This window comes from Babylonia areolata, chromosome 22 (assembly GCF_041734735.1).
Source record: "Babylonia areolata isolate BAREFJ2019XMU chromosome 22, ASM4173473v1, whole genome shotgun sequence".
In the NCBI taxonomy this organism is placed as follows: Eukaryota; Metazoa; Mollusca; class Gastropoda; order Neogastropoda; family Buccinidae; genus Babylonia; species Babylonia areolata.
In genome coordinates this window covers 41784866-41807631 of record NC_134897.1, presented here as the reverse complement: position 1 = coordinate 41807631, position 22766 = coordinate 41784866, and the positions used below count along the sequence as shown (strand labels likewise).

General features: G+C 45.9%; 1 protein-coding gene across 1 annotated transcript in view; it reads left to right on the top strand.

Annotated features, from left to right (window-relative positions):
- LOC143297198 (uncharacterized) overlaps positions 1–22766 on the top strand; it is a 60260-nt gene that overhangs the window by 32647 nt on the left and 4847 nt on the right. The window contains 9 exon segments of the mRNA XM_076609404.1: positions 513–658; positions 3788–4003; positions 6887–7110; positions 9304–9535; positions 11857–12130; positions 14970–15229; positions 17731–17974; positions 19216–19334; positions 20901–21140. Of these exon segments, the coding sequence (XP_076465519.1) occupies positions 513–658; positions 3788–4003; positions 6887–7110; positions 9304–9535; positions 11857–12130; positions 14970–15229; positions 17731–17974; positions 19216–19334; positions 20901–21140 (1955 nt within the window).

Below are 22766 nucleotides of genomic sequence, written 5' to 3'. Positions count from 1 at the left end.
ATTTCCCCCCCTCTCTTTAAGGGACAATCATTTACACACTGTTTTCTCCCCTCTCTTTCAGGGACAGTCATTTACAATGTTTCCCCCCCTCTCTTTCAGGGACAATCATTTACAGTGTCCCCCCCTCTCTTTCAGGGACAATCATTTACATCCACCCCTCTCTTTCAGGGACAATCATTTACACTGTTTTCTCCCCTCTCTTTCAGGGACAATCATTTACAATGTTTCCCCCCTCTCTTTCAGGGACAATCATTTACATCCACCCCTCTCTTTCAGGGACAATCATTTACAATGTTTCTCCCTCCCTCTCTTTCAGGGACAATCATTTACAATGTTTCTCCCTCCCTCTCTTTCAGGGACAATCATTTACAATGTCCCCCACTCCTCTCTTTCAGTGACAATCATTTACAATGTCCCCCACTCCTCTCTTTCAGTGACAATCATTTACAATGTCCCCCACTCCTCTCTTTCAGGGACAATCATTTACAATGTCCCCCACTCCTCTCTTTCAGTGACAATCACTTGCAGCTACGAGTACAACAAGGGCCCCATAGAGAGACGCTTTGACGAGCTGTTTGAGCACATCGACAGCGGCAACACAAGCGTTCACTCCAACATTCTGGAGCTCCTGGCGAAGGTGGCCAAGCACCAGCCTCATGTGAGTCGCTGTCTTTGTGTCCTGTGTTGATCGGTGTTGATGTCCTAATCAGATAAGATGTACATGGTGCTTGAGGCACATCTGCCGTAAAGTGAAAGTCCCTATGGCTCTGCTGACACTGGGTGCTGGTGTTTTTTTTTTTTTTTTTTTTTTTTTTTTTTTTTTTAAAGGAGAAATCAGTGGATGCCTAAAAGTTCTGCAAATGAGCAGGATAGTTTCAGCATCCCTGGAAGGTTCTTTCTCTCTCTCTTTTTTTTTGTATCTTTTTTTTTCTTTTTTATCTTTTGGACTTTTTTTTTTTTTTCCCTTCCATCATCATTTTTCTCCTTTCTGTTGTCTTTTCTTTTCTTTTTTTTCCTTATGTTTTTAATCTGTCATCTTCCCAATGGCATGTTCAAACACTTACAAGACCATGCAACATATATTACACATACATGATGATGGCTTCACACAAAATCATATTCCCTGAAAGAGAAGCATGGTATACATACACACACACACCCCCTCTCACTCTCTCTGTGTGTGTCTCCTTTACTCACTCAGTCCCCTCCCTGTCCACAAGCTCTGCACCTAAGTACAATAATATGTATGTGCACACTGAGTACTACGGTGGATGGTGGCAGAATGGTTAAGACGCTCAGCTGCCAATACAGAGAGTCCGTGAGGGTGTGGGTTCGAATCCCGCTCTCGCCCTTTCTCCTAAGTTTGACTGGAAAATCAAACTGAGCATCTAGTCTTTTGGATGAGACGATAAACCGAGGTCCCGTGTGCAGCACGCACTTGGCGCACTGAAAAAGAACCCATGGCAACGAGAGTGTTGTCCTCTGGCGAAATTACGTAAAATGAAATCCACTTTCATAGGTACACAAATATGTAAGCATGCACTCAAGGCCTGACTAAGCGCGTTGGGTTATGCTGCTGGTCAGGCATCTGCTCAACAGACGTGGTGTAGCGTGTATGGATTTGTCCGAACGCAGTGACGCCTCCTTGAGAAAGTGAAAGTGAAACTGAAACAGAGTACTACCCTCAGGGTTGCTGGGCGCTGTTTTCGTGAGTAGTGACGTTTCTCAGAAAACTGGATTAGAATTTTACTTGTTTTCATCTGCTTGTTAACTCAGCTTTGGTACTCCATTTGTCTGCTGTGTTATCTGTTTGGTGGAGTTTTTAAAAATCTTTTTTAAACACAATTTTTTTTACAGTTCTGAAGCCATCAGTTGAATGTACACTGTTGTAAAGCCCCAGTTCATTGACTTTTTCAGTCAGAATTCAGTCTGCTAGTACTGCTTTCAGACCCATCTGCCATTTAACTTTACATTTTGCTTTTGGAAAGCGATTAATTTCACTTTTCCGATTTCCCTACTTTCACATCATAAATTTTCCCCAGTTCAGACACTGTTCTTTTTTTTTTTGTTCATTCCTGGGCTGAGGGTGAACTGCTGTCATGATCACTTGACATTTGGTGTAAAATGCGGTTTGGTTTTAATCTGATACGATGGTGAAGAAGAACCATGTCGGACTGAACAGTGGTAAGACTGAAGTGTTGCTGTTTGGTGTGGCTGTGTGCATGAACTGTGATCAGTGATGTTGTCATACATTGAGTTTGTTGTGACAGCTGGCACGAAGTGGCGGTCAGAGCTTAGTTTTCAGACACAGATAGGGCGATAACACACATGGGTCAGATATGAGTAAAAAAAAAAATAAATAAAAAAAAATGTTAGCGCCTTGTATGTCAAAATGTATGTATAAAACCAAGTGCACAGAAAATATCAGTATCCAACAGTCACTGGTATCATGTTGATAAGAGTAGTCATATGATAATCTCCTTACACACGAGTTCTTCTTTCATTCTGTTACACATTTCCAGAAAGTTGTTACATAACCTATCATCTTGCACGTGTGAAGTATGAATTAGCAACACTCTGTTACCGTTCCCTTCATGGTCAGTCCCCTGCATACATTTCTGATCTCTTGACCCTGCATGTGCCATCCAGATCATTGCGGTCTTCAAATACTGGTCACCTCGCCATTCCCCGATTCCATCTAGGGAAATATGGCAGACGTTCTTTTTTCATTTGTTGGTCCTTCAACTTATAACACACTCTCCCAGACATTTAGAAATGCTCCTACATTGTCAGCCTTTAAGGCTGGGCTTAAGACCCACCTTTACAAACTCCATCTGACTGAATAAGTTAACAGCAGGTGTAACCTATGCCATAGGTTTTAAGTGCTGAAACCTTTTTATGTGATATATATATATATATATATATATATATATATATATATATATATATGTGTGTGTGTGTGTGTGTGTATACTTCTTTTTGTTGGTAAGTGTCATGTTCTAGGCCCTGTTTCAGCATGGTGTTGTGTCTTTGTGAAAAGGCACTTTACTCCGACATTCCTCATTTCACCCAGATTTGAATGGGTACCAGACTTCGGTTGGGGAGGGTTAAAAACAGCGGGCTCCGTCTTCATATACCCCTGCCCTAGACACAGTGGATATGAACTCACTGCCGCAATGACCATAAGAGGCTATATGACCATTAAACTCTTTAACTCCTTAACTTACTCCTGACGATGGGCACTGCTGTTGACAATTGTTTCAGATGAAGATTTCTGATCGGGGCTTTGTAACATTTTGAATTTTTGGATTGGCACCTACTTTGCATAATGATGTCATCAGCTAAAAGTACCTTGATTTACCATTCTGCACATGACTAGCAATGAGACCAATAAATGCAGAGTTTGTTGCTGTGCTCGTGAGTAGGAGAGTAATTTTTGTGGTGACTGGTTCACGTGAACAGTGCGTGTTAACAAAAATTGTGGATAGTTTCTTCATCTCACTGGAAGATAGCATGAGAAGGGAAGATGTTTTATATACTGTCCCATACTAACTCATCATGTTATTAATCAGTTTGAAAAATTTCAGTTCATAACTTCAGACTTTTGTTTTTATGGTGATTTAAAATTTTTTTTTTTTTACTAACCCATACAAATGGGCCAGGCCATCTGTGGGGAAAATCAGGGAAGCAAACTGGCACTACTAAGTGAGTTAATGTTTTTTCCACAGAATAATGTTCCGAGATTTTTGTGAATGAAGTGACTGGAGTGTGTGTGGTGTGTGTGCAGCTGTTCAGCCAGGACAAGGTGGACGCGGTGGTCAAGGAAGCCAAGGAGGACAGTGGTCAGCAGGTACAGCTCCTGAATATCCTGGTGGACCTGGCCAGGCGGCACATCGACCGTCTGGAGCCGTCCATGGACGACTTCATGAACGTCGACCTCTGGCAGGAATTCAGCGCCCCCTCAGTTGTCAACATACTGCAGCTGTACGCTCTGCAGTCGGAGGTACGAACCATTGATGATGCTTGTGTGGTGATCTGGTTTTGTTTCCTTTCATTTTTGTTCTTTTTGACTCACTTGTGTAAACAAAGTGAGTCTGTGTTTTAACCCGGTGTTAAGGTTGTCTGTGTATGTGTGTGTGTCCGTGTCCGTGTGTGTGTGTGTCTGTGTGTCCGTGGTAAACTTTAACATTGACATTTTCTCTGCAACTACTTTGTCAGTTGACACCAAATTTGGCATAAAAATAGGAAAAATTCAGTTCTTTCCAGTCATCTTGTTTAAAACAATATTGCACCTCTGGGATGGGCACAAAAAAATAAAAAATGAAGCCTAATTATATGCAAACTGCATTTACTGTTATATTTAAATTTTTTGTATTCTCTAAACTTTGCACTTTGATCTGATATTCTGACCCAACAACAAGAGCAGTCATTATTATCATTTTTTGTTCAAACAGGAACTTCCTTTGCTAAGCATGGAATTTTTATTTATTTTGCAAACGTTTTGGTGCAGATAGTAAAGAAGGGAAATTACTCTGTAATTAATGCTAGGGGACTTAATTTATTACAAGTGAGTCTTGAAGGCCTTGCCTCTCTTGTTCTGATTGTTTTGTTGTTCGTTCACTGCAAGTTTCATCTCAGTTTTACTTTTTTTTTTGTTTTTATGTTTTGTTTGTTTATCTCTGATTGATTCTCTGTGCCATTTTTTTTAGCTATAAGGTAGATTTATTAAGTGGTGTGTGTGTGTGTGTGTGTGTGTGTGTGTGTTGTGTCATTTTTGTGTGTGCTGTGCATGATATGTGGGTGGTATCTTTCAAATGTTACAATCTAGATCTTTTTTTTTTTTTTTTATAGATATTTTTTACCTAAGTGCAGTGAGCCTGCTCTTGAAAGCGGAGAACCACGCTATATAAGCCCCCCACACTATTATCATTATTATATATTATTATCATTATGATTATCATTATAAGGTGATACAGACACTTGCGCATTCAATCATTTCAGCACACACGCACACACACGTGCAAATGGGTGTGGAGAATGGGAGAGGGAATGGATGTGGGGAAGTGAGGGGTGCTTTGAGAAAGCAAAAAAGAATGAAAAAAACCCACAAAACCCCCCAACGAAACAGATAAATACCCCCAGGTAACAGTGGAGTGGTGAGCCATCAGTTGGCAGACAAAGTCATTTCCCTAAATCCTTTTTAGCTGTAACTTGAACCAGGAGTCAGAATCAGAATCAGAATCAGAATTTTATTCAGTAAGGCCGTTTGAAGGGGTTGTGAACTATAATAAGTACACCATATTTTGCAACAGAAGGAAATTGCAAAATATGAATATATGCAAAGTTTATCTCTCATATGCACAGATACACACTCACGTTATGAGGAAATTGCAAAAAACAACAACCGACATGCGTACACACACACACACACACACACACACAATATATATATATATATATATATATATATATATATATATATATGCACACATACAAATAAGTATGCACATAAACTCACACACTTGTATACAGGAACCCATATACAAATACTCACAGCCATAGGTATACACGTGCATACACATGCACACACAAACATACATGTGTGTATTCAAGATACAGCAAATTTCTCTTATTTTAGATGCTTTGTATAGGTTGTGGGGTTTTTTTATTTTATTTTTTTTTACCTGGAGTCGTAACCTGGTGTGGTGTGGTGTGTGGTGGCTTAGTGGTAACTACACGTCTGCCCAGGAAGCAAGAGAATCTTAGTGCACTCGCCAGAGTGGTTGCCTGGACGCTTAGTCATTTGGATGAGGCAATCAACTGAGCATCGTGTGTGTAGCATGCGCTTGGCACACATGAGAGGACCTGCAGCAACACAAAAGGGTTGTCCCGTGCAAAAAATGTGGTGGAGAAACCAATTTTGATAGGAAAGCAAATGCACTTGCAGTCAGAAAAGAAAGGGGGTGGGGGGAGGGGTTGTTGGGGAGGGAGAGTGGGAGGGGGAGGTGGAAGGTGGGGGGGGTAAGGGGGGTGGGGGTGGAAGGAGTGTGCTTCACTGTAGTGACATTCTCTATGTGTGTCTGTGGCGGTCCAAATTTCGCATAGGGAAATTTGCGTGTGGGACTGAATCCTGCACTCGTCAGAATACTACTCTACATTACACTACTCAACATGACACTACTCTACACGATACTACTCAACGTGACACTACTATACATGACACTACTCAACATGACACTACTCACCATGACACTACACTACTCTACATGACACTACTCTACACGACACTACTCTACACAATACTACTCAACATGACACTACTCTACACTACACTACTCTACACTACACTACTCAACACTACTCTACTCTACTCGATACTACTCAACACGACACAGCTCTACACTACACTACTCTACACTACACTACACTACTCAACACGACACTACACTACACTACACTACACTACACTACACTGTATGAACGCAGTGACCCCTGACCCCTCCTTGAGAAACTGAAACTACACTACACTACACTACACCATACCATACCATACCATACCATGCCATACCATACCATACCATACTGTACTGTGCTATATTTGTATGCTATACTTGTACTGTATATCATACCATAGCATACCATACCATACCATACCATACCTTACCGTACTGTACTGTACTGTACTGTACCGTACCGTACTATACTGTACTGTACTGTACTATACCGTACCGTACCGTACTGTACCGTACCGTACCGTACCGTACTGTAGTGTACTATACTATACCATACTATACTATACTAATACTATACTATACTATACTATAGTGTACAATGCAGTGCAGTGCAGTATAGTGCAGTGCAATACGGTACACTGTGTTTGCTACAGGAGAAGGCAGACAAGGTGATATCCTACCTGATGACCAGAATCCAGAGGTCCGAAAGCTACACAGAGGTGCTGGTGGCTCTCAATGCCTGCCGTCGACTGGGCTTCAAACACCGACCAGCCATCGAAAAACACCGTGCCGCCATTGAGAAGTTCAGGGACTCGACCGGCAACAGTGACTACCATCTGGGCTGTGCGTCCATTCTGGACATGCTGGATGGGAAAAGGTGAGTGGAAGAAGCTGTTGATGATGACGATGATGATGATGATGATGATGGTGTTTGTGATGTTGTTGTCGATGATGTTGGTGGGATGGGAAAAGGTGAGTGGAAGAAGTTGTTGATGATGACGATGATGATGGTGTTTGTGATGTCGTTGTCGATGATGTTGGTGGGATGTGAAAAGGTGAGCAGTAGTTGTTGATGATGATGACGATGATGATGATGATGATGGTTTTTGTGATGTCGTTGTCGATGATGTTGGTGGAATGGGAAAAGGTGAGCGGTTGTTGATGATGACGATGATGATCACCATGATGGTTTTGTTGATGTTGTTGTCGATGATGATGGTTTTGTTGATGTCATTGTCGATGATGTTGGCAGGATGGGAAAAGGTGAGCAGTAGTTGTTGATGATGATGACGATGATGATGATGATGATGGTTTTTGTGATGTCGTTGTCGATGATGTTGGTGGAATGGGAAAAGGTGAGCGGTTGTTGTTGATGATGATGATGATGATGGTTTTGTTGATGTTGTTGTCGATGATGTTGGTGGGATGGGAAAAGGTGAGCAGTAGTTGTTGATGATGATGATGACGATGATGATGATGGTTTTGTTGATGTTGTTGTCGATGATGTTGATTGGATGGGAAAAGGTGAGTGGAAGAAGTTGATGATGATGACGATGATGATGATGATGGTTTTTGTGATGTCGTTGTCGATGATGTTGGTGGGATGGGAAAAGGTGAGCAGTAGTTGTTGATGATGATGACGATGATGATGATGATGATGGTTTTTGTGATGTCGTTGTCGATGATGTTGGTGGAATGGGAAAAGGTGAGCGGTTGTTGATGATGACGATGATGATCACCAGGATGGTTTTGTTGATGTTGTTGTCGATGATGTTGGGATGGGAAAAGGTGAGCGGTTGTTGTTGATGACGACGATGATGATGGTTTTGTTGATGTCATTGTCGATGATGTTGGCAGGATGGGAAAAGGTGAGCGGTTGTTGTTGATGACGATGATGATGATGGTTTTTGTGATGTCGTTGTCGATGATGTTGGTGGAATGGGAAAAGGTGAGCGGTTGTTGTTGATGACAACAATGATGATGATGATGATGGTTTTGTTGATGTCGTTGTTGATGATCTTGGCGGGATGGAAAAAGTTGAGCAGTAGTTGTTGATGATGATGATGATGATGATGGTTTTTGTGATGTCGTTGTCGATGATGTTGGTGGAATGGGAAAAGGTGAGCAGTAGTTGATGATGATGATGATGATGATGATGATTTTGTTGATGTTGTTGTCGATGATGTTGGTGGGATGGGAAAAGGTGAGCAGTAGTTGTTGATGATGACGATGATGATGATGATGATTTTGTTGATGTTGTTGTCGATGATGTTGGTGGGATGGGAAAAGGTGAGCAGTAGTTGTTGATGATGACGATGATGATGATGATGATGGTTTTTTTGATGTCGTTGTTGATGATGTTGGTGGGATGGGAAAAGGTGAGCGGTTGTTGTTGATGATGACGATGATGATGATGGTTTTGTTGATGTTGTTGTCGATGATTATGGCATGATGTGAAATGGTGAGCTGCATGTATTGATGACAATGATCATCATGATGGTTTTGTGTGCATGTTTGTGCACATTTATTTAATTGAAGAAATTTCTTTTTTTTTAATTTTGAAGGCAGCTGGGTGTGCTTTTACACTATTCAGTGGAATTTTCAGAAATGATGAATCACCAGTGTTTTTAAAAAAAAACAAGAGTTGTCCTAATCAAGAAAATAAAAGAACTGTTTGTGTATGATTTTGAGGATTACAGATTTCTAGAGTTATGGAAATAACACCTGAAATGTTGTTTCTTCAGCATGTGGTGTTCGACGTTTAAATGTGGGCATATTAGTTACATCTTTATACCATTGTTTACCTATCGTGATACATGTGGGCATATAGGCGCACACACTACACACTACACTGCACACTACACAACACACACACACACACACACACACACACACACACACACACACACATATGACATATTGTAATGAAAACACACATGCAGAGAAAGAGAGAGATAAGAAAACAAAACTGAAACTGATGAAATCTAACTTTGTTGACTTGCACATGCTACTCTTGCTATCCACCTCCACATGTACCCTGATTCAACTCTTTATTGCTGTGACGCACCAGTGTGGACAAGATTGCCGATGAACTGCGTGAGCTCCAAGGGGATGTGGCTGACCTTGAGGTCAGGGTCACGGCCACAGAGACCGACATTGCCGAGGTCAAGGACACAGTGCAGCAGCAGGGTGAGGATCTGGACAACGTGAAGAACGAAGTGAATGAGCAAGGTCAACGTCTGGACAAGGTCGAGGACACCGTGGAGGACACCAAGGTCAAAGTTCAGGAGATTGACGGCAAGGTCAGTGTGATTATAAAAAAAAAAGAAGAAGAAAAGATTTTAAAATAATCTGAATTAAAATCACTGATAATGATCTTAGAAATAGTTCATCCACCCCTAAATTTTTGCTTTTCTGATTAGAGAGATTACACCAAGGTAGCAGTCCACATGCTGGTTGTAAATGTGAGCATGCGTAAATTAGAAGCTTATTCAAAGGTGTAACGTGCATTTGTTTTTGGTGCTCAGACTGCACTGTATTTCAGTAAAAGTGAACATGGAAGTGTTCTGCATATATGCAAATGATTTTTGATTTGCATGTGTGAAAGCATTGGATGTTGGTGTTTTTTTGTGTGCACAGTACAATACAGTACTATTAATACAATGCAATACAATACAATACTGTACAATACAATACAGTACATTGCAGCACAGCACAACACAGTGCACAATACACAGCACAGCGCAGCACACAATACACAGTACACAGCACAGTACACAATACACAGCACAACACACAGTACACAGCACAGTACACAATACACAGCACAACACACAGTACACAGCACAGTACACAATACACAGCACAACACACAGTACACAGCACAGTACACAATACACAGCACAACACACAGTACACAGCACAGTACACAATACACAGCACAGCACAGTACACAATACAAAGCACAGCACCACACACAATACACAGTACACAGCACAGCACAATACACAACACAGCACAGCACACAATACACAGCACAGCACACAATACACAGCACAGGACACAGCACAGCACACAACACACAGCACAGCACACAATACACAGCACACAATACACAGCACAGGACACAGCACAGCACACAATACACAGCACAGTACAGCACACAATACACAGCACAGGACACAGCACAGCACAACACAGCACACAGTACACAGCACAGCACAGCACACAATACATATCACAGCACAGCACACAATGCACAACACAGCACACAATAAATAGCACAGCACACATTTCACAGTACAGCACAGCACACAATACACAGCACAACACAGCACAGCACACAATTCACAGTACAGCACACAGCACAGCACACAATACACAGCACAGCACAGCACACAATACATAGCACAGCACACAATTCACAGTACAGCACAGCACACAATACACAGTACAACACAGCACACAACACACAGCACAGCACAACACACAGCACAGCACACAACACACAGCACAGCACAACACACAGCACAGCACAGCACAACGCACAGCACACAACACACAGCACCACAAAACACACAGCACAGCACACAACACACAGCACAACACACAGCACAGCACAGCACAACACACAGCACAGCACAACACACAGCACAGCACACAGCACAACACACAGCACAGCACAACACACAGCACAGCACAACACACAGCACAACACACAGCACAACACACAGCACAGCACAACACACAGCACAGCACACAACACAGCACCACACAACACACAGCACAGCACAGCACAACACACAGCACCACACAGCACAGCACAGCACACAGCAACGGCACACAGCACAACACACAGAACATCACAGCACACAGCACAACACACAGCACAGCACAACACACAGCACAGCACAGCCCAGCACACAACACACAGCACAGCACACAGTACATAACACAACACACAGCACACAGCACAGCACAGCACATCACAGCACACAGTACAACACAACACAACACACAGCACTCAGCAACGGCACAGCACACAGCAACGGCACACAGCACAACACACAGAACATCACAGCACACAGCACAACACAGCACAGCACAACACACAGCACAGCACAGCCCAGCACACAACACACAGCACAGCACACAGTTCATAACACAACACACAGCACACAGCACAGCACAACACAACTCAGCACAGCACAGCACACAGCACAGCACATAGCACAACACACAGCACAGCACAGCACAGCACAACACAGCACAGCACAGCACAACACTCAGCACAGCACAACACAACACAATTATTCTGTGCCCAGCAGACCCTCAGCCACGCCCCCTCCTGGTCGCGGGGCGTGGTGTCCAAGCTCTTACACAGCACAACACAGCATGACACGACACGACCCAACACAACACACAACAAAGCACACCACAGCACATTCATCACAGTCATCACTGTGCCCCTCACAGACCCTCAGCCACGCCCCCTCCTGGGCGCGAGACGTGGTGTCCAAGCTCTTACACAACACAACACAGCATGACACGACACGACCCAACACAACACACAACAAAGCACACCACAGCACATTCATCACAGTCATCACTGTGCCCCTCACAGACCCTCAGCCACGCCCCCTCCTGGGCGCGGGACGTGTCCAAACTGCTGAACGTGGAGGCGGACGCCGACTGGCGCCTCCTGTCCCTGCGGCTGGGCTTCACCAACGACGACCTCCGCGCCTGGGCCACCACGGCCGACCCCTGCCTGGCCATGCTCAACGAGTGGTACGCCACGCACAAGACAAGGGAGGCCACCCACGCCGTGCTTACCTCCCTTCAGCTGCTGGACCGTGAGGACGCGGCCGTCATCGTGGAGAACGCCATGAAAAACGCTGGTGAGTTTTGTGGTGGTGTGGGTTGGGGGTGGTGGGGGTGGGGGGTGTGTCGGTGAGGCGTTGGAGTTCTGATGCACTGTTGAGCAGTGGTTTTTTTTTTGTGTTTTAAGGAAGAGTACGTAAACTGTGATTATCCCCATTTCACCCAGCTGTGAATGGGTACCAGACTTCAGTTGGGAGAGGGGTGAGGGGTGGGGGCTGGTTAAAAAGGTTAGTGGTTGTATTTGTATTTATATTTGTATTTCTCATTTTTTGTCACAACAGATTTCTCTGTGTGAAATTCGGGCTGCTCTCCCCAGGGAGAGTGTGTCGCTACACTGAGAGTGCCACCCATTTAAAAAAAATTTTTTCCTACGTGCAGTTTTATTTGTTTTTCCTATCAGAATGGATTTTTCTGCTAAATTTTGCCAGGAACAACTCTTTTGTTGCCATGGCTTCTTTTATGTGTGCTAAGTGCAAGCTGCACACAGGACCTTGGTTTATCGTCTCATCTGAATGACTAGCGTCCAGACCACCACTCAAGGTCTAGTGGAGGGGGAGAAAATATTGGCGGCTGAGCTGTGATTTGAACCAGCGTGCTCAGATTCTCTCGCTTCCTAGGCGGATGCGTTACCTCCAGGCCTTCACTCCACTCCACTCCATGGTCTTTTATGGCTATCTGGGTTGGCAGTGAATTCTTGTTCATGTATCTAGGGGCTGGGCAAAGGAAGGTGGAGCCCTGTTGTTGATGTATCTAGGGGCTGGGCAAAGGAAGGTGGAGCCCTGTTGTTGATGTATCTAGGGGCTGGGCAAAGGAAGGTTTGAGTCCTGTTGTTCATGTATCTAGGGGCTGGGCAAAGGAAGGTTTGAGTCCTGTTGTTCATGTATCTAGGGGCTGGGCAAAGGAAGGTGGAGCCCTGTTGTTGATGTATCTAGGGGCTGGGCAAAGGAAGGTGGAGCCCTGTTGTTGATGTATCTAGGGGCTGGGCAAAGGAAGGTGGAGCCCTGTTGTTGATGTATCTAGGGGCTGGGCAAAGGAAGGTGGAGCCCTGTTGTTCATGTATCTAGGGGATGGGCAAAGGAAGGTGGAGCCCTGTTGTTCATGTATCTAGGGGCTGGGCAAAGGAAGGTGGAGCCCTGTTGTTCATGTATCTAGGGGCTGGGCAAAGGAAGGTGGAGCCCTGTTCTCTCCTTCCGCTGTGTTGTCCTTCGCCAACTGAAGTCAGGTCACTGTTGTGTCTTGGTGGAGTGACGAAAATCGAAGCGCCTTTTGCCAAGGTCGCAACATCATGCCAATACGTGGCCTTGAACCCTGATCACCGGTGGATGCTGGATCAGAAACCCAGTGCCGGAGTTTTGCCATGGTATCTCCATGGGGGTTGGGCGGAGTGTGTTTTTTCAATGTGGCCATGGTGTTCCCTAACTGTTGGCTTGTGGTTATTAGTTTTATGCAGAATTCTACATTTATGATAATAAAAAAAAAAGAAAGATAAATCATAGCTGTTACCAGTTTCATGATCATATCAAGAGAGCTGTAGATCCACTAAGTGCGTTGGGTTACGCTGCTGGTCAGGCATCTGCTTGGCAGATGTGGTGTAGTGTATATGGATTTGTCCGAACGCAGTGACGCCTCCTTGAGCTACTGAAACTGAAACTGTAGATCTATTGGAAGTTTGTTATGTCACTTCAAATTAACTGATATATCCATCATGTGTAAGGGATTCAGCTTCTGTTCAGAAAAAATGAAAGAACTTCAGAAGACAAAAAAGACAGAACATGGGAGCAGAAGTGTAGATCAGAAAAGACTTGGTAAACTTTCTTTTTCTTCTTCTTCTTCTGCGTTCACTCGTATGCACACGAGTGGGCTTTTACGTGTATGACCATTTTTACGCCGCCATGTAGGCAGCCATACTCCGTTTTCAGGGGTGTGCATGCTGGGTATGTTCTTGTTTCCATAACCCACCGAACGCTGACATGGATTACAGGATCTTTAACATGCGTATTTGATCTTCTGCTTGCATATACACACGAAGGGGGTTCAGGCACTAGCAGGTCTGCACATATGTTGACCTGGGAGATCGTAAAAATCTCCACCCTTTACCCACCAGGCGCCGTCACCGTGATTCGAACCCGGGACCCTCAGATTGACAGTCCAACACTTTAACCACTCGGCTATTGCGCCCGTCTGTAAACTTTCTTTTAAAACTAAACCTTTTTCGGGTAGTGGGGGGTTCATGGATTCGCTTCATGTGTATGTTAGAGACATCTCATGATACAGTCGGCACCAGGGAACACATTCCTGATGAATCCCTAAAATGGATGGCTGTTGTTTGTTTTGGCCGGTACATTTTTCATTTTCAGTTTACAACACTGACTCAGATAGACTTGACAAGAGTTTCATTCCGTGCTGGGTTTGTTGGGGTTTTTTGTTTTTGTTTTGTTTTTTTACAAAGAGACCACATTTTACACCCTTTCCACTTTCAGTTTACAACACAGAGTTAGACTTGACAAGAATTTCATTCCTTTTTTTTTTCTTTTTGAAAGAAGATAGCATTTCACTCCCTTTACACTTTAATTTTGCTGCACTGAGAGCATGGGGGTGTAACTTGGGCAAGACACTCCTCACTATTATCAAATTCCAGCCCAGATAGTCGGGACAGCAGTTGTCTCCTCAGCTGTTATGATGGTCATAGTCGACTGGACACAACTGACAGTCATACATACAGCACTGATGATAGTTACTGGGATAGACTCTACAACAGGAGCTTCATCCTTTTTTTTCATTCATTCATTATTATCAAAAAATCTATATATTTTTTTCAAAAACTGAAAAGAAATCTCACTTCATTCACTCCCACAGAGGAGGTGGTGGAGGACGAGGAGTTCGAGTACGCCACTCCCCCGGACGTGTTCATCAGCTACCAGTGGGGCCACCAGGCGGAGGTGCGGGTCCTGCGGCAGCACCTGGAGATGGCCGGCTTCAGCTGCTGGATGGACGTGGGCCAGATGGGCGGGGGGGACAAGCTGTTCGAGAAGATCGACTCCGGCATCCGCGGGGCCAAGGTGGTGCTCAGCTGTGTGTCGGCCAAGTACGCCAAGTCACCCAACTGTAACAGGGAGGTGGGTGGTTTGTTGTACAGTAGTCACCTAACTGTGACAGAGATGTGGGTGGTATGTTGTACAGTATAAGTTGTCCAACTGTAATGTGGGTGGTTTGTTATACAGTGTGGTCACCTAACTGTAACAGGGATGAGGGTGGTTTACTATATAGTGTAGTTCAGCTGTAATATGGGTGGTTTACTATACAGTACAGTCGCCTAACTGTGACAGGGAGATGGGTGGTTTATAATGCAGTTCAAGTTGCCCAACTATAATATATGATAATTATACAGTATAGTTGACTAACTGTGACAGAGTGGTGGGTTGTTTATTATACAATATAAGTTGTCCAGCTGTAACATGGGTGGTTTATTATACAATATAGCCACCTTACTGTAACAGGGAGGTGGGTGGTTTATTATACAATATAGTCGCCTTACTGTAACAGGGAGGTGGGTGGTTTATTATACAACATAGTCGCCTTACTGTAACAGGGAGGTGGGTGGTTTATTATACAATATAAGTTGTCCAGCTGTAACATGGGTGGTTTATTATACAATATAGCCACCTTACTGTAACAGGGAGGTGGGTGGTTTATTATACAACATAGTCGCTTTACTGTAACAGGGAGTGGGTGGTTTATTATACAATATAGTCACTTTACTGTAACAGGGAGTGGGTGGTTTATTATACAACATAGTCGCTTTACTGTAACAGGGAGGTGGGTGGTTTATTATACAATATAGTGGCTTTACTGTAACAGGGAGTGGGTGGTTTATTGTACAGTTTGAGTTGTCCAACTGTAACAGGGATGTGGGTGGTTTATTGTATAGAACAATTTGTCCAACTGTTGTAGGGAAGTGGGTGGTTTATTATACAGCATGGTCGACTAACTGTAACAGGGAGATGGGTGGTTTATTATGCAGTATGAGTCATACCAATTATGATAGGGAGGTGGGTGGTTAATTAAACACTATGTTCACAGAGAAGACTGATGAATGCAGAAACATTTGTATTTGTATTTGCATTTGTATTTCTTTTTATCACAACAAATTTCTGTGTGTGAAATTCGGGCTGCTCTCCCGAGGGAGAGCGCGCCGCTACACTACAGTGCCACCCATTTTTTTGCATTTTTTCCTGCATGCAGTTTTATTTGTTTTTCCTATCGATGTGGATTTTTCTACAGAATTTTGCCAGGAACAACCCTTTTGTTGCCGTGGGTTCTTTTACGTGCGCTAAGTGCATGCTGCACACGGGACCTCGGTTTATCGTCTCATCCGAATGAAGCTGAGTGGTGAAAGTGTTGGACTTTTGATCTCAGGGTTCCAGGTGGCATTGCACAAGCAATCTTAACAGCGCTAAGTTTGCTTGGCATCAGGAACTTACCCAGGTGGGTGTGAGGATGCGCATACAGATCAGACCACACCACACACTTTGACGCCTCTCTGAAACGAATAACCGGAGCACCATCGTCATCACTGTCATTGTGTTGCTCTTCCTCCTTTTTTCATTTAATCTTTTCACCACCTCATCTTCTTCTTCTGTGTTCACTCGTATGCACACGAGTGGGCTTTTACGTGTATGACCGTTTTTACCCCGCCATGTAGGCAGCCATTCTCCGTTTTCGGGGGTGTGCATGCTGGGTATGTTCTTGTTTCCATAACCCACCGAACGCTGACATGGATTACAGGATCTTTAACGTGCGTATTTGATCGTCTGCTTGCATATAACACACAAAGGGGGTTCAGGCACTAGCAGGTCTGCACATATGTTGACCTGGGAGATCGTAAAAATCTCCACCCTTTACCCACCAGGCGCCGTCACCGTGATTCGAACCCGGGACCCTCAGATTGACAGTCCAGCGCTTTAACCACTCGGCTATTGTGCCCGTCCACCACCTCATAAACGATGCCACTTCAGGTGAGTCTGAGCATCAGTCTGTTCTTTCATCTTGTTTTTGATGAATCTTCTCACCTCTACCTTGTGAACGATGCCACTCCGGGAGTACCTGGGTGTCAACCTGTTGTTTCTCCCTCCTCTTTTCAGTTAATCTTCTCACCACCATCTCAAGTGGAGTGATAGCCTAGGGGTAATGCGTCTGCCTAGGAAGTGAGAGAATCTGAGCGTGCTGGTTCGAATCACGGTTCAGCCGCCGATATTTTCTCCCCCTCCACTAGACCTTGAGTGGTGGTCTGGACGCTAGTCATTCGGATGAGACAATAAACAGAGGTCCTGTGTGCAGCATGCACTTAGCGCACGTAAAAGAACCCACGGCAACAGAAGAGTTGTATCTGGCAAAATTCTGTAGAAAAATCCACTTCGATAGAAAAAACAAATTAAACTGCATGCATGAAAAATACAAAAATAAATGGGTGGCGCTGTAGTATAGCGACGTGCTCTCCCTGGGGAAAGCAGCCCGAATTTCACACAGAGAAATCTGTTGTGATAAAAAAAAAAAAAGAAAAAAAGAAAAAAAAGAAAAGAAAAACAGAAATACAAATACATAAACGATGCCACTCCAGGTGAACCTCAGCGTCAACCTGGGCAAGCCCATCATCCCGTTGCTGATGGAGAAGGTGTCATGGCCTCCCCCTGGCTCCATGGGCCCCATCTTCAGCGAGTACCTCTTCATCCGCTTCTTCCAGCGGGCGGGGGAGGAGACAGAAAGAGACGACCAGCGCTACTGGCCCCTGCCCAAGTTCCAGGAGCTGCTGATGCAGCTGTCCGTCAACGGCTTGATGCCAGACCAGAGGGTGGTGCAGCCAGGTGTGTGTGTGGGGGTGGGGGTGGGGGGGAATGGGGAGAGAGAGGGGAGGGGTGTGTGTGTGTAGTGTGTTTGTGGATTGGGAGAGGGGGGCGGGGGGGTAGGTGTGTGTGTGGATTGGGGGGAGGGGGGGTAGGAGTGTGTGGATGGGGAGAGGGGGGGAGTAGGGGTGTGTGTGTGTGTAGTGTGTTTGTGGAGAGGGGGCGGGGGTAGGTGTGTGTGTAGATTGGGGGGGCGGGGTAGGAGTGTGTGTGTGTGGATGGGGAGAGGGGGGGAGCAGGGGTGTGTGTGTGTGTGTAGTGTGTTTGTGGAGAGGGGGGGGGGGTAGGTGTGTGTGTGTGTGGATGGGGAGAGGGGGGGAGCAGGGGTGTGTGTGTGTGTGTAGTGTGTTTGTGGAGAGGGGGGGGGGGTAGGTGTGTGTGTGTGTAGATTGGTAGGGGGGGGGGGTAGGAGTGTGTGTGTGTGGATGGGGAGAGGGGGGGAGCAGGGGGGTGTGTGTGTGTGTAGTGTGTTTGTGGAGAGGGGGGGGGGTAGGTGTGTGTGTGTGTGGATGGGGAGAGGGGGGGGAGCAGGGGGGTGTGTGTGTGTGTAGTGTGTTTGTGGAGAGGGGGAGGGTAGGTGTGTGTGGATGGGGAGAGGGGGGGAGCAGGGGTGTGTGTGTGTGTGTAGTGTGTTTGTGGAGAGGGGGGGGGTAGGTGTGTGTGTGTGTGGATGGGGAGAGGGGGGGAGTAGGGGTGTGTGTGTGTAGTGTGTTTGTGGAGGGGGGGGGGGTAGGTGTGTGTAGATTGGTAGGGGGGGGGTAGGAGTGTGTGTGTGTGGATGGGGAGAGGGGGGGAGTAGGGGTGTGTGTGAGTGTGTAGTGTGTGTGTGGATCCGGGGAGGGTGGGTGGGCAGGAGGGGGGGGGGTTAGTGTGTGTTTGTGGGTGTGGGTGGTCTGTGTGGGTATAGGTGTGTGTTTTTGTCTGTGTGTGGTGGGTGTGGGGGTGGGTGTCTGTGTGTGTGGGGGTGTGGGGTGGAGAGGGGGTGTGATAGGAAAATTTCTACAATGGTGTGGATAGAAAATTTAGTCCTTGAGGCACTCAAGGGGGTTGAGTTACCATCGTTGTTTTCAAGGCTGATATTTTTGAAGGGACTTCATGTTGGTTTTATTTTATTTTATTTTTTTGCCCTGCTATCAGACTGTCACCCTCCTTTTACTTTATAGCGTTGTTGTGTTGGTGACAATGGTGTGGACACTGTTCAGAGTACCAGGACTGGTGGCTGCCGAAAGTGGAGGAGGTTACCATCGACAAAGATCGCTCCAAAAAGCAAAGTGCTGCCACCTCCACCACCACCTCTTCAGCCCCTGGCACTGAGGGCAAGGTCAGTGAGCTGTGAGAGCCTGGGTTCGGTTCTGCCAACCGGTACGCATACAACAGTTGACAATGTTTGGGTTTTTTTTTACATGTATATTTTTAATTTAAAGCAGAAGTTATGTCGTCAGCTGATGATGCAGTGATACACTTGATGGCTGTAATTAATAGATGTTATTTAGATTTGGGATTTACACCAGAAGTACCAAAGATTCATCTCCATTATGAGCAGAAAGTATGTTTTGTATCAGATTTTAGGCTTACAGGAAACACTGTTCTTTTTTTTGTGTGCTTATGTGCCATTTAAAAAAAAAAGAAAAAAGTTGACATTGACCCCTGCAAAAGAATGAATCACCAATGAAATATTGGCGATTCCTGCACTGTTACTGGGGTTTGTAAACATTCTTTTTGTCAGTTTCAGCTCCCCAGCCCCTCACCCCCCCCCCCCCACCCCTTTCAGCCCCCTCAGTGCTGTATTACCTTCCTTTCCAGCACACTAGGGGCTTCCTCACCCCACTGCCCCCCCCCCTCCCCCCTCCCCAACCCCCTCCTCCATGTTTGTAAAGTGCTTAGAGCTTGGTCTCTGACCAAGGCTAAGTTTCAGTTTCAGTTTCAATAGCTCAAGGAGGCGTCACTGCGTTCGGACAAATCCATATACGCTACACCACATCTGCCAAGCAGATGCCTGACCAGCAGCGTAACCCAACGCGCTTAGTCAGGCCTTGAGAAAAAAAAGACAAAAAAAAGACCAAGGCTAAGCGCTACAGAAGTATCCATGTGGATCAGGACTGCAGGCCTGTGTGTTCAGCTGACACAGGCGTATCGCTACAGAAGTATCCATATGGATCAGCACTGCAGGCCTGTGTGTTCAGCCGACACAGGCGTAGCGCTACAGAAGTATCTATGTGGATCAGCACTGCAGGCCTGTGTGTTCAGCTGACACAGGCGTAGCGCTACAGAAGTATCTATGTGGATCAGCACTGCAGGCCTGTGTGTTCAGCTGACACAGGCGTAGCGCTACAGAAGTATCTATGTGGATCAGCACTGCAGGCCTGTGTGTTCAGCTGACACAGGCGTAGCACTACAGAGGTATCTATGTGGATCAGCACAGCAGGCCTGTGTGTTCAGCCGACACAGGCATAGCGCTACAGAAGTATCCATATGGATCAGGACTGCAGACCTGTGTGTTCAGCTGACACAGGCATAGCGCTACAGACGTATCCATATGGAACAGCACTGCAGGCCTGTGTGTTCAGCCGACACAGGCGTAGCACTGCAGAAGTATCCATATGGAACAGCACTGCGGGCCTGTGTGTTCAGCAGACAGAGGCGTAGCGCTATAGAAGTATCCATATGGAACAGCACTGCAGACCTGTGTGTTCAGCTGACACAGGCGTAGCGCTACAGAAGTATCCATATGGAACAGCACTGCAGGCCTGTGTGTTCAGCCGACACAGGCGTAGCGCTACAGAAGTATCTATGTGGATCAGCACAGCAGGCCTGTGTGTTCAGCCGACACAGGCGTAGCGCTACAGAGGTATCCATATGAATCAGCACTGCAGGCCTGTGTGTTCAGCAGGCAGAGGCGGAGGTGTCCCCGGAGGTGTTCATCTCCTACCAGTGGGGGAAACAGCCGCAGATCCTGAAGCTGTATAGCGCCCTCACCTCCCGCGGCTACACCTGCTGGCTGGACATCATGCAGATGGGGGGAGGTGACTCCCTCTATGACAAGATTGACCGCGGCCTGCGGGGCTGCCACGTGGCGCTGTGCTGTGTCACCACCAAGTACGCCAAGTCGGCAAACTGCAGACGAGAGGTGAGACATCTGTTGTTGTGATGGGTTTTGTTGTTTTTGTTTTTTTGTGGTTTTTTTTTTTATTACTTGTCTGATGGTAGAGAAGCCATTTGCAGAAAACCAGGGTTCAGGCACTTGCAGGTCTGAAACCATATGTTGACCTGTGGGATTTTGAAGTGAAAAAATCTCCATTCTTAATTAACCCACCAGTTGCAGTGTACCTGGGTTTTGAACCCGGAACCCGGAACCCCTAAGATTGAAAGTCTGGTGCTTTAACTCACTCAGTACGGCCAGTTCTCTCTTCTCCTCTACACAGACCCCTCGGATGTCCAGTGGGTGTCTGAATGACCCAAACTTTAGCTTCCGTCGTCAGAATTGGTGTATTCTTTGTCAACATTCACCTCTTCAGTATAAGAGCCTTCCACTTGCAATATTTTGATGATGGTAATTGGGGTGAAATGCTGTTAACGTCATCTCTTTCGCTGTTCGTATGGAGAGAGTTAACCGGTTATTCAGCTGCTGCGTCCGTTGGACCCACCCTTCAAATGATAGAACCCTTCTTTTCTGGCACCCAGTTTCCTCCGTCTCTGCCTGTATCTCATCTCTTTCAGTGAGGTGCTCAGGCTCAGGCCTGCTGATTCTGGGATATTGTCTTCCCATCGACGGGCGCAATAGCCGAGTGGTTAAGGCGTTCGACTGTCAATCTGAGGGTCCCGGGTTCGAATCACGGTGATGGCGCCTGGTGGGTAAAGGGTGGAGATTTTTACGATCTCCCAGGTCAACATATGTGCAGACCTGCTTAGTGCCTGAACCCCCTTTGTGTGTATATGCAAGCAGAAGATCAAATACGCACGTTAAAGATCCTGTAATCCATGTCAGCGTTCGGTGGGTTATGGAAACAAGAACATACCCAGCATTCACACCACCGAAAACGGAGTATGGCTGCCTACATGGCAGGGTAAAAACGGTCATACACGTAAAAGCCCACTCGTGTGCATACGAGTGAATGCAGAAGAAGAAGAAGAAGTCTTCCCATCTCTTTTTCTGTCAGCCCCTTCTTCTCCTACCTTGCGCTGTCATAAACAGGACTGTCTTGGTGAACCGTGATCATTGTGAGACGTGCCCAGACCACTTCAGTTTGTGTCTCTTCACTGTATAACTGACTGCATCACTTTTTTTTTTTTTTTTCTGACAGTCCCAGGTGAAGCATGTTTGACCTCCAAAAACAGAATACAGGTAATGTATAGGTGACTGCATGGCATGTATTGCTGAGTACCTGAGGTGAGCCTGGTGGGTGAGTACCTCAGGTGAACCTGGTGGGTGAGTGGGTGAGTACCTGAGGTGAGCCTGGTGTGTGAGTACCTGAGGTGAGCCTGGTGGGTGAGTACCTGAGGTGAGCCTGGTGGGTGAGTACCTCAGGTGAGCCTGGTGGGTGAGTACCTGAGGTGAGCCTGGTGGGTGAGTACCTGAGGTGAGCCTGGTGGGTGAGTACCTCAGGTGAACCTGGTGGGTGAGTACCTGAGGTGAGCCTGGTGTGTGAGTACCTGAGGTGAGCCTGGTGGGTGAGTACCTGAGGTGAGCCTGGTGTGTGAGCCTGGTGGGTGAGTACCTGAGGTGAGCCTGGTGTGTGAGCCTGGTGGTTGAGTA